Genomic DNA, 13,277 nt, shown 5'->3' on the forward strand with positions numbered 1-13,277 from the left:
GCTCTGATCCTCGTCGGATGTGGCAGGGCTTGCAAACTATTACAGACTACAAAGAGAAGCACAGCCGCGAGCTGCCCAGTGACATGAGCCTACCAGACGAGCTAAATTACTTCTATGCTTGCTTCGAGGCAAGTAACACTGAAACATGCAGGAGCGCATCAGCTTTTCTGGACAACTGTGTGATCACACTCTCCGACGCCGATGTGAGTAAGACCTTTAAACAGGTCAACGTTCAGAAGGCCGCAGGGCCAGACAGATTACCAGGTTGTATACTCGAGCATGCGCTGACCAACTGGCAAGTGTCTTCACTGACATTTTCAACCTCTCCAGGTCTGAGTCTGTAATATCAACATGTTTCAAGAAGACCACCATAGTCCCTGTGCCCAAGAACACTAAGGTAACCTGCCTAAATGACTATTGACCCGTAGCACTCACGTCTGTAGCCATGAAGTGCTTTTAAAGGCTGGTCATGGCTCACATCAACACCATTATCCCAGAAACCCTGACCCACTCCAATTTGCATACCGCCCCAACAGATCCACAGATGATGCAATCTCTATTGCGCTCCACACTGCCCTTTCACACCTGGACAAAAGGAACACCTATGTGAGAATGCTATTCATTGACTACAGCTCAGCGTTCAACACCATAGTGCCCTCAAAGCTCATCACTAAGCTAAGGACCCTGGGACTAAACACCTCCCTCTGCAACTGGATCCTGGACTTCCTGACGGGCACGCCTCCAGGTGGTAAGTGTAGGTATCAACACATCCGCCACGCTGATCCTCAACACGGGGGCCCCTCAGGGGTGCGTGCTCAGTCCCCTCCTGTACTCCCTGTTCACTCACGACTGCGTGGCCAGGCACGACTCCAACACCATCATTAAGTTTGCCGATGACACAACAATGGTAGGCCTGATCACCGACAACGACGAGACAGCCTATAGGGAGGAGGTCAGAGACCTGGCCATGTGGTGCCAGGATAACAACCTCTCCCTCAACGTGATGAAGACAAAGGAGATGATTGTGGACTACAAGAAAAATAGGACTGAGCATGCCCCCATTCTCATCGACGGGGCTGTAGTGGAGCAGGTTGAGAGCTTCAAGTTCCTTGGTGTCCACATCACCAACAAACTAACATGGTCCAAGCTCACCAAGACAGTTGTGAAGAGGGCATGACAAAACCTATTCCCCCTAAGGACACTGAAAAGATTTGGCATTGGTCCTCAGATCCTCAAAAGGTTCTTCAGCTGCACCATCGAGAGCATCCTGACTGGTTGCATCACTGCCTGGTATGGCAACTGCTCGGCCTCCGACCGCAAGGCACTACAAGCTTCCTGCCATCCAGGTCCTCTATACCAGGCGGTGTCAGAGGAAGGAATCAAATGGCTACCCAGACTATTTGCATTGCCACCCCCCCCCCCCACCCCTCTTTTACGCTGCTGCTACTCTCTGTTTATTATCTATGCATAGTCACTTTAACTCTACCTACAGTGAGGGAAAAAAGTATTTGATCCCCTGCTGATTTTGTACGTTTGCCCACTGACAAAGAAATGATCAGTCTATAATTTTAATGGTAGGTTTATTTGAACAGTGAGAGACAGAATAACAACAACAAAAATCCAGAAAAAAAGCATGTCAAAAATGTTATAAATTGATTGATAAGTATTTGATAAGATTGATAAGTATTTGACCCCCTCTCAATCAGAAAGATTTCTGGCTCCCAGGTGTCTTTTATACAGGTAACGAGATGATATTAGGAGCACACTCTTAAAGGGAGTGCTCCTAATCTCAGCTTGTTACCTGTATAAAAGACACCTGTCCACAGAAGCAATCAATCAATCAGATTCCAAACTCTCCACCATGGCCAAGACCAAAGAGCTCTCCAAGGATGTCAGGGACAAGATTGTAGACCTACACAAGGCTGGAATGGGCTACAAGACCATCGCCTAGCAGCTTGGTGAGAAGGTGACAACAGTTGGTGCGATTATTCGCAAATGGAAGAAACACAAAATAACTGTCAATCTCCCTTGGCCTGGGGCTCCATGCAAGATCTCACCTCGTGGAGTTGCAATGATCATGAGAACGGTGAGGAATCAGCCCAGAACTACACGGGAGGATCTTGTCAATGATCTCAAGGCAGCTGGGACCATAGTCACCAAGAAAACAATTGGTAACACACTACGCCGTGAAGGACTGAAATCCTGCAGCGCCCGCAAGGTCCCCCTGCTCAAGAAAGCACATATACATGCCCGTCTGAAGTTTGCCAATGAACATCTGAATGATTCAGAGGAGAACTGGGTGAAAGTGTTATGGTCAGATGAGACCAAAATCTAGCTCTTTGGCATCAACTCAACTCCCCGTGTTTGGAGGAGGAGGAATGCTGCCTATGACCCCAAGAACACCATCCCCACCGTCAAACATGGAGGTGGAAACATTATGCTTTGGGGGTGGTTTTCTGCTAAGGGGACTGGACAACTTCACCGCATCAAAGGGACGTCAGCCCCGAAACCTTATGACTTGGAGAAGATCTGCAAATAGGAGTGGGGCAAAATCCCTCCTGAGATGTGGGCGGCAGGTAGCTTAGTGGTTAAGAGAGTTGTGCCAGTAACCGAAAGGTTGCTGGTTCTAATCCCCGAGCCGACTAGGTGAAAATCTGTCGATGTGCCCTTGAGCAAGGCACTTAACCCTAATTGCTCCTGTAAGTCGCTCTGGATAAGAGCGTCTGCTAAATGACTAAAATGTTAAATGTTATGTGTGCAAACCTGGTGGCCAACTACAAGAAACGTCTGACCTCTGTGATTGCCACCAAGTACTAAGTCATGTTTTGCAGAGGGGTCAAATACTAATTTCCCTCATTAAAATGCAAATCAATTTATAACATTTTTGACATGCGTTTTTCTGGATTTTTTTGTTGTTGTTCTGTCTCTCACTGTTCAAATAAACCTACCATTAAAATTATAGACTGATCATGTCTTTGTCAGTGGGCAAACGTACAAAATCAGCAGGGGATCAAATACCCCAATTACCTCGACTAACCTGTACCCCCGCACATTGACTCGGTACCGGTACCCCCCGTATATAGCTTCGCTATGGTTATTTTTTACTGCTGCTCTTTAATTATTTGTTACTTTTATTTTTAGTATTATTTTATATTGTATCTTTTAGTGATTTTTTTTGTGTATTCTTTCTTAAAACTGCATTGTTGGTTACGGGCTTGTAAGTATGCTTTTCACTGTAAGGTCTACACCTGTTGTATTCGGCGTATGTGACGAATAACATTTGATTTGATTTGATTTGAGCAGTAGTCTGTACATTGGACAGTTATACAGTAGTATTAGTTGAAGTTACACGGTGCATTCTGAAAAGTATTCAGACCCCTTGACTTGTTCCACATTTTGTTACATTACAGCCTTATTCTAAAATGGGATTCAATCATTTTTTTCTTCTCATCAATCTACACATAATACCGCATAATGTCAAAGCAAAAACAGGTTTTTACATAAGTATTCAGACCCTTTACTCAAATCTTGGTTGAAGCACCTTTCGCAGTGATTACAGCCTCAAGTCTTCTTGGGTATGTCGCTACAAGCTTGGCACACCTGTATTTGGGGAGTTTCTCCCATTCTTCTCTGCAGATCCTCTCAAGCTCTGTCAGGTTGGATGGGGAGCGTCGCTGCACAGCTATTTTCAGGTCTCTCCAGAGATGTTCGATCGGGTTCAAGTCCGGGCTCTGGCTAGGCCACTATAGGACATTCAGAGACTTGTCCCGAAGCCACTCCTGCATTGTCTTGGCTGTGTGCTTTGGGTCGTTGTCCTGTTAGAAGACGAACCTTCATAGCAAAAGGTCTGAATACTTATGTAAAAAAAAAATGTTTTCGCTTTGTTGCTATGGGGTATTGTTTTGTAGTTTGATGAGGATATTAATTATATTTAATCCATTTTAGAATATGCCTGTAATATAACAAAACGTGGAAAAAAGGGAAGGGGTCTGAATACTTCACGATTGCACTGTCGTTAGTTAAATGATACTAACCTGACTTGACCAGTGGTCTGTACTTTAGGCAAGTCTATAGTGAGCTTTCCTTTCTGGTTCTGCTGGTTTGAGTAGAGGACGGGTTTAGTCTTCAGGAGGTCCGGGGCGGTCCTGATGGAGACCTGCTGCTGTAGACCCCCGGCGGTGTTCCCTCTGGACATCAACACGAAGCTGTAGTGTCTATCAGGCTGTAGCCTGGTGATCAGCTTCCTCTTCAGGTTCCCCTGTACCTCCACACTCTGCTGGTTATACAGGATCTAGAGAGAGACACAACACACACACGTAGGGTTACACACACATGCACACACGCGCACACACGCGCACACACACACACGCGCTCACACACACACACAGGGTCAAATAGCGATTAGTGTTAGGAAGACACACAACACACACATAGGTTTACGCACACACACACACACACACACACACACACACACACACACACACACACACACACACACACACACACAGGGTCAAATAGTGGTTAGTGTTAGGAAGACACATAGGGAGCCACAGGCATCATTCACTAAGTTCTAGACCTCAGCTGAATCTGGTAATGAATGTTGTGGCTGTTGAACAAGTTGAGGAGTCTAAATTACTTGGCGTTACCTTAGATTGTAAACTGTCATGGTCAAAACATATAGATTAAATGGCTGTAAAGATGGGGAGAGGTCTGTCCGTAATAAAGAGATGCTCTGCTTTTTTGACACCACACTCCACAAAGCAAGTTCTGCAGGCTCTAGTTTTGTCTGATCTTTGATGATTGTCCAGTCGTGTGGTCCAGTGCTGCAAGGAAAGACCTAGTTAAGGTGCAGCTGGTCCAGAACAGAGCGGCACGTCTTGCTCTTCATTGTAATCAGAGGGCTGATATAAATACTATGCATGCCAGTCTGTCTTGGTTAAGAGTTGAGGAGAGACTGACTGACTTCTTCTTTTATTAAGAAACATTAATGTGTTGAAAATCCCAAATTGTTTGCATAGTCAACTTACACACAGCTCTGACACACACACTTACTCCACCGGACATGCCACCAGGGGTCTTTTCACAGTCCCCAAATCAAGACAAATTCAAGAAAGCGTACAGTATTATATAGAGCCATTATTGCATGAAAATCCGTTCCATCTCATATTGCTCAAATAAACAGCGAACCTGGTTTCTAAAAACAGATAAAGCAACACCTCACGGCACAACACCTCTCCCCTATTGGACCTAGATAGTTTGTGTGTATGTATTGATATGTAGGCTGTTAATGTTCTGTAGTATGTCATGTTTCATGTTCTGTGTGGACCCCAGGAAGAGTAGCTGCTGCTTTTGCAACAGCTAATGGGGATCCTAATAAAATACCTAAACTACCACGCACGGACACATACATAAGACGTACACACACACACACACACACACACACACACACACACACACACACACACACACACACACACACACACACACACACACACACACACACACACACACACACACACACACACACACACACACACACACAAACAAACACACACAGACAAATAACAACATTTGCAGTTACATTTTCCATCACTGTGAGAGCTGAAATACAACAGCCAGGCTCTTACCTTGAAAGGCACTTGGGACTTGTAGTTTTCTGGCACTTCCCACGTGAGCAGGACTGATGTTTTCATGACGGCTTTGACACCGAAGCTTGTGGCAAACGCTGAGGGGGTAAAATAGGGTTTAGATTATTACTATCTGGACCTCGGTCATGGTAACTGATAACTTTAAACAAGTTTCTTAAAAAGCATGCCCATTTCTTTATTACATTTTATTTAAATATTCAACAACACACTGGATTCAGACCAATTACCATGACATGTAGACTACACTACAGTGGAGTAGAGTACACTACAGTGGGAGGAGAATCCTGAGGATTAAAATAGCCACCTGGTGATGAATAAATCATCTATCCAACACGTATAAGGTGAAATGCATAAGGAAACCAGCCCATGTGTAATGAGGTGCGTGAGAGGACTGGAGCGTGAAGTGCAGTGTGAATGTAGCATATAATAAGAATAACACTCTGTAAATCAATAAGGTACTGTGGGGTAGAGAGGAGGGGAGAGAGGTACTGTGGGATAGAGAGGAGAGGAGAGAGGTACTGTGGGGTAGTGAGGAGAGGAGAGAGGTACTGTGGGGTAGAGAGGAGAGGAGAGAGGTACTGTGGGGTAGTGAGGAGAGGAGAGAGGTACTGTGGGGTAGAGAGGAGAGGAGAGAGGTACTGTGGGGTAGTGAGGAGAGGAGAGAGGTACTGTGGGGTAGTGAGGAGAGGAGAGAGGTACTGTGGGGTAGAGAGGAGAGGAGAGAGGTACTGTGGGGTAGTGAGGAGAGGGGTACTGTGGGATAGAGAGGAGAGGAGAGAGGTACTGTGGGGTAGTGAGGAGAGGAGGGGAGAGAGGTACTGTGGGATAGAGAGGAGAGGGGTACTGTGGGATAGAGAGGAGAGGAGAGAGGTACTGTGGGGTAGAGAGGAGGGGAGAGAGGTACTGTGGGATAGAGAGGAGAGGAGAGAGGTACTGTGGGGTAGTGAGGAGAGGAGAGAGGTACTGTGGGGTAGAGAGGAGAGGAGAGAGGTACTGTGGGGTAGTGAGGAGAGGAGAGAGGTACTGTGGGGTAGTGAGGAGAGGAGAGAGGTACTGTGGGGTAGTGAGGAGAGAGGTACTGTGGGGTAGAGAGGAGAGGAGAGAGGTACTGTGGGGTAGTGAGGAGAGAGGTACTGTGGGGTAGTGAGGAGAGGAGAGAGGTACTGTGGGGTAGAGAGGAGAGGAGAGGAGAGAGGTACTGTGGGGTAGAGAGGAGAGGAGAGAGGTACTGTGGGGTAGAGAGGAGAGGAGAGAGGTACTGTGGGGTAGAGAGGAGAGGAGAGAGGTACTGTGGGGTAGAGAGGAGAGGAGAGAGGTACTGTGGGGTAGTGAGGAGAGGAGAGAGGTACTGTGGGGTAGTGAGGAGAGGAGAGAGGTACTGTGGGGTAGAGAGGAGATGAGAGAGGTACTGTGGGGTAGAGAGGAGAGGAGAGAGGTACTGTGGGGTAGAGAGGAGAGGAGAGAGGTACTGTGGGGTAGTGAGGAGAGGAGAGAGGTACTGTGGGGTAGAGAGGAGATGAGAGAGGTACTGTGGGGTAGAGAGAAGAGGAGAGAGGTACTGTGGGGTAGAGAGGAGAGGAGAGAGGTACTGTGGGGTAGTGAGGAGAGAGGTACTGTGGGGTAGAGAGGAGAGGAGAGAGGTACTGTGGGGTAGAGAGGAGAGGAGAGAGGTACTGTGGGGTAGAGAGGAGAGGAGAGAGGTACTGTGGGGTAGTGAGGAGAGAGGTACTGTGGGGTAGTGAGGAGAGGAGAGAGGTACTGTGGGATAGAGAGGAGAGGAGAGGGGTACTGTGGGGTAGAGAGGAGAGGAGAGAGGTACTGTGGGGTAGTGAGGAGAGGAGAGAGGTACTGTGGGGTAGTGAGGAGAGGAGAGAGGTACTGTGGGGTAGAGATTAGAGGAGAGAGGTACTGTGGGGTAGTGAGGAGAGAGGTACTGTGGGGTAGTGAGGAGAGAGGTACTGTGGGGTAGTGAGGAGAGGAGAGAGGTACTGTGGGGTAGTGAGGAGAGGAGAGAGGTACTGTGGGGTAGTGAGGAGAGGAGAGAGGTACTGTGGGGTAGTGAGGAGAGGAGAGAGGTACTGTGGGGTAGTGAGGGAGAGGAGAGAGGTACTGTGGGGTAGAGATTAGAGGAGAGAGGTACTGTGGGGTAGTGAGGAGAGAGGTACTGTGGGGTAGTGAGGAGAGAGGTACTGTGGGGTAGTGAGGAGAGGAGAGAGGTACTGTGGGGTAGAGAGGAGAGAGGTACTGTGGGGTAGTGAGGAGAGGAGAGAGGTACTGTGGGGTAGAGAGGAGAGAGGTACTGTGGGGTAGTGAGGAGAGGAGAGGGGTACTGTGGGGTAGTGAGGAGAGGAGAGGTGTACTGTGGGGTAGTGAGGAGAGGAGAGGGGTACTGTGGGGTAGTGAGGAGAGGAGAGGTGTACTGTGGGGTAGTGAGGAGAGAGGTACTGTGTCTCCACTCTACATGGTGTGTGCATGTCAGTGTGATTATATGGATGTGTTTGAGTGTGTGTGTCACCTGGTGATGTGGACATGGTCCTGCTCTGTATGCTAGGACTGATGGGTCCCCCTCCTTTACTGGTGAACGCCTGGACTCTGATGTCATAGGTGGTGTCAGGTTTCAGGCCCTGGATGGTCATGTGTGTATCCAACGTCCTGTTAAGATAAAATGTATAGCCTATTTTCAAACATATGTGCTTTGCGTCAATAGATGGGCTATATAAAGCATAGAACTCCTTACAAGACAGAACCAATAACACACAGAGCTATGGAGGACAGGGGGACAGTACAGGGGGACCACAGTAGATATAAGCCTTCGGGCGTTATTGTGTTTTAATCCTCCATCATTATCTATATATGTAATGTCTCTGGCTGGAGCACCCTGGTGCTTATAATTAGCATATACTGTACATACATACATTCAATCAATCAATCAATCAATCAATCAATCAATGGATCAATCAGTGGGTGGTGAGTAATACCTGTTGGTGCTGTTGGAGTGGCTGTTGATGTCTCTGTACGCCACAACATACTGCAGTATCTTCCCGTTCCTCTCAGACAGCGCTGGGGGATCCCACGCCAGCTGGGTGGTAGACGTGGTCAACCTAAAATGTAAAATCTGTTAGTAGGGTACCCTGCCCTTTTTGGCTCTCTGGAATCTGTTCATGAGAGACGGGAAGTGACGTGATCTCGTTTAGAGACCCCTCATTATTCACAGCCTCAGAAATAAACATCCAAGTACATGGAGGATTCTTTCTAACAGATATTGGTATCTCTCTCACACACACACACACACACACACACACACACACACACACACACACACACACACACACACACACACACAAGCACACACACACACACACAAAATCAATACTTTTATTTGAATCCACAAATCATATTACGTCATAAAGAATTCAAACATTTCAAAGGCCGTTGATGCAAGGACACTTCAGGAAATAAAAATGACTGAAACAGAGCACTACGTTCTCCTATACACAGCCAGGCTGACCACAATGACTGAAACAGAGCAGTACCTTCTCCTATACACAGCCAGGCTGACCATAATGACTGAAACAGAGCAGTACCTTCTCCTCCACACAGCCAGGCTGACCATAATGACTGAAACAGAGCAGTACCTTCTCCTATACACAGCCAGGCTGACAATAATGACTGAAACAGAGCAGTACCTTCTCCTCCACACAGCCAGCCTGACCATAATGACTGAAACAGAGCAGTACCTTCTCCTATACACAGCCAGGCTGACCATAATGACTGAAACAGAGCAGTACCTTCTCCTATACACAGCCAGGCTGACCATAATGACTGAAACAGAGCAGTACCTTCTCCTATACACAGCCAGGCTGACAATAATGACTGAAACAGAGCAGTACCTTCTCCTCCACACAGCCAGCCTGACCATAATGACTGAAACAGAGCAGTACCTTCTCCTATACACAGCCAGGCTGACCATAATGACTGAAACAGAGCAGTACCTTCTCCTATACACAGCCAGGCTGACCATAATGACTGAAACAGAGCAGTACCTTCTCCTCCACACAGCCAGGCTGACCATAATGACTGAAACAGAGCAGTACCTTCTCCTATACACAGCCAGGCTGACCATAATGACTGAAACAGAGCAGTACCTTCTCCTATACACAGCCAGGCTGACCATAATGACTGAAACAGAGCAGTACCTTCTCCTATACACAGCTAGCCTGACCATAATGACTGAAACAGAGCAGTACCTTCTCCTATACACAGCCAGGCTGACCATAATGACTGAAACAGAGCAGTACCTTCTCCTATACACAGCCAGGCTGACCATAATGACTGAAACAGAGCAGTACCTTCTCCTCCACACAGCCAGGCTGACCATAATGACTGAAACAGAGCAGTACCTTCTCCTATACACAGCCAGGCTGACCATAATGACTGAAACAGAGCAGTACCTTCTCCTATACACAGCTAGGCTGACCATAATGACTGAAACAGAGCAGTACCTTCTCCTATACACAGCCAGCCTGACCATAATGACTGAAACAGAGCAGTACCTTCTCCTATACACAGCCAGGCTGACCATAATGACTGAAACAGAGCAGTACCTTCTCCTCCACACAGCCAGGCTGACCATAATGACTGAAACAGAGCAGTACCTTCTCCTATACACAGCCAGGCTGACCATAATGACTGAAACAGAGCAGTACCTTCTCCTCCACACAGCCAGGCTGACCATAATGACTGAAACAGAGCAGTACCTTCTCCTATACACAGCCAGGCTGACCATAATGACTGAAACAGAGCAGTACCTTCTCCTATACACAGCCAGGCTGACCATAATGACTGAAACAGAGCAGTACCTTCTCCTCCACACAGCCAGCCTGACCATAATGACTGAAACAGAGCAGTACCTTCTCCTATACACAAGCCAGGCTGACCATAATGACTGAAACAGAGCAGTACCTTCTCCTCCACACAGCTAGGCTGACCATAATGACTGAAACAGAGCAGTACCTTCTCCTCCACACAGCTAGGCTGACCATAATGACTGAAACAGAGCAGTACCTTCTCCTATACACAGCTAGGCTGACCATAATGACTGAAACAGAGCAGTACCTTCTCCTATACACAGCCAGGCTGACCATAATGACTGAAACAGAGCAGTACCTTCTCCTCCACACAGCTAGGCTGACCATAATGACTGAAACAGAGCAGTACCTTCTCCTATACACAGCTAGGCTGACCATAATGACTGAAACAGAGCAGTACCTTCTCCTATACACAGCCAGCCTGACCATAATGACTGAAACAGAGCAGTACCTTCTCCTATACACAGCCAGGCTGACCATAATGACTGAAACAGAGCAGTACCTTCTCCTCCACACAGCCAGGCTGACCATAATGACTGAAACAGAGCAGTACCTTCTCCTATACACAGCTAGGCTGACCATAATGACTGAAACAGAGCAGTACCTTCTCCTATACACAGCCAGCCTGACCATAATGACTGAAACAGAGCAGTACCTTCTCCTATACACAGCCAGGCTGACCATAATGACTGAAACAGAGCAGTACCTTCTCCTCCACACAGCCAGGCTGACCATAATGACTGAAACAGAGCAGTACCTTCTCCTATACACAGCTAGGCTGACCATAATGACTGAAACAGAGCAGTACCTTCTCCTCCACACAGCCAGGCTGACCATAATGACTGAAACAGAGCAGTACCTTCTCCTATACACAGCCAGGCTGACCATAATGACTGAAACAGAGCAGTACCTTCTCCTATACACAGCCAGGCTGACCATAATGACTGAAACAGAGCAGTACCTTCTCCTATACACAGCCAGGCTGACCATAATGACTGAAACAGAGCAGTACCTTCTCCTATACACAGCCAGGCTGACCATAATGACTGAAACAGAGCAGTACCTTCTCCTATACACAGCCAGGCTGACCATAATGACTGAAACAGAGCAGTACCTTCTCCTCCACACAGCCAGCCTGACCATAATGACTGAAACAGAGCAGTACCTTCTCCTATACACAGCCAGGCTGACCATAATGACTGAAACAGAGCAGTACCTTCTCCTCCACACAGCTAGGCTGACCATAATGACTGAAACAGAGCAGTACCTTCTCCTCCACACAGCTAGGCTGACCATAATGACTGAAACAGAGCAGTACCTTCTCCTATACACAGCTAGGCTGACCATAATGACTGAAACAGAGCAGTACCTTCTCCTATACACAGCCAGGCTGACCATAATGACTGAAACAGAGCAGTACCTTCTCCTCCACACAGCTAGGCTGACCATAATGACTGAAACAGAGCAGTACCTTCTCCTATACACAGCTAGGCTGACCATAATGACTGAAACAGAGCAGTACCTTCTCCTATACACAGCCAGCCTGACCATAATGACTGAAACAGAGCAGTACCTTCTCCTATACACAGCCAGGCTGACCATAATGACTGAAACAGAGCAGTACCTTCTCCTCCACACAGCCAGGCTGACCATAATGACTGAAACAGAGCAGTACCTTCTCCTATACACAGCTAGGCTGACCATAATGACTGAAACAGAGCAGTACCTTCTCCTATACACAGCCAGCCTGACCATAATGACTGAAACAGAGCAGTACCTTCTCCTATACACAGCCAGGCTGACCATAATGACTGAAACAGAGCAGTACCTTCTCCTCCACACAGCCAGGCTGACCATAATGACTGAAACAGAGCAGTACCTTCTCCTATACACAGCTAGGCTGACCATAATGACTGAAACAGAGCAGTACCTTCTCCTCCACACAGCTAGGCTGACCATAATGACTGAAACAGAGCAGTACCTTCTCCTATACACAGCCAGGCTGACCATAATGACTGAAACAGAGCAGTACCTTCTCCTATACACAGCCAGGCTGACCATAATGACTGAAACAGAGCAGTACCTTCTCCTCCACACAGCCAGCCTGACCATAATGACTGAAACAGAGCAGTACCTTCTCCTATACACAGCCAGGCTGACCATAATGACTGAAACAGAGCAGTACCTTCTCCTCCACACAGCTAGGCTGACCATAATGACTGAAACAGAGCAGTACCTTCTCCTCCACACAGCTAGGCTGACCATAATGACTGAAACAGAGCAGTACCTTCTCCTATACACAGCTAGGCTGACCATAATGACTGAAACAGAGCAGAACCTTCTCCTATACACAGCCAGGCTGACCATAATGACTGAAACAGAGCAGTACCTTCTCCTCCACACAGCTAGGCTGACCATAATGACTGAAACAGAGCAGTACCTTCTCCTATACACAGCTAGGCTGACCATAATGACTGAAACAGAGCAGTACCTTCTCCTATACACAGCCAGCCTGACCATAATGACTGAAACAGAGCAGTACCTTCTCCTATACACAGCCAGGCTGACCATAATGACTGAAACAGAGCAGTACCTTCTCCTCCACACAGCCAGGCTGACCATAATGACTGAAACAGAGCAGTACCTTCTCCTATACACAGCTAGGCTGACCATAATGACTGAAACAGAGCAGTACCTTCTCCTATACACAGCCAGCCTGACCATAATGACTGAAACAGAGCAGTACCTTCTCCTATACACA

General features: G+C 47.4%; 1 protein-coding gene across 3 annotated transcripts in view; it reads right to left on the reverse strand.

The window, feature by feature from the left end:
- The window catches only part of LOC121535393 (receptor-type tyrosine-protein phosphatase F), a 419,130-nt gene that overhangs the window by 89,987 nt on the left and 315,866 nt on the right, over positions 1 to 13,277 (reverse strand). For all 3 annotated transcript variants that reach the window (XM_045205947.1, XM_045205949.1, XM_045205948.1), the window contains 4 exons: positions 8,627 to 8,749; positions 8,164 to 8,300; positions 5,628 to 5,725; positions 4,035 to 4,291 (listed from right to left, as the gene is read on the reverse strand). In XM_045205947.1, coding sequence (XP_045061882.1) covers positions 4,035 to 4,291; positions 5,628 to 5,725; positions 8,164 to 8,300; positions 8,627 to 8,749 — 615 coding nt within the window. The remainder of the gene's footprint in view (positions 1 to 4,034; positions 4,292 to 5,627; positions 5,726 to 8,163; positions 8,301 to 8,626; positions 8,750 to 13,277) is intronic.

This window comes from Coregonus clupeaformis, chromosome 21, assembly GCF_020615455.1.
Source record: "Coregonus clupeaformis isolate EN_2021a chromosome 21, ASM2061545v1, whole genome shotgun sequence".
Classification (NCBI taxonomy): domain Eukaryota; kingdom Metazoa; phylum Chordata; class Actinopteri; order Salmoniformes; family Salmonidae; genus Coregonus; species Coregonus clupeaformis.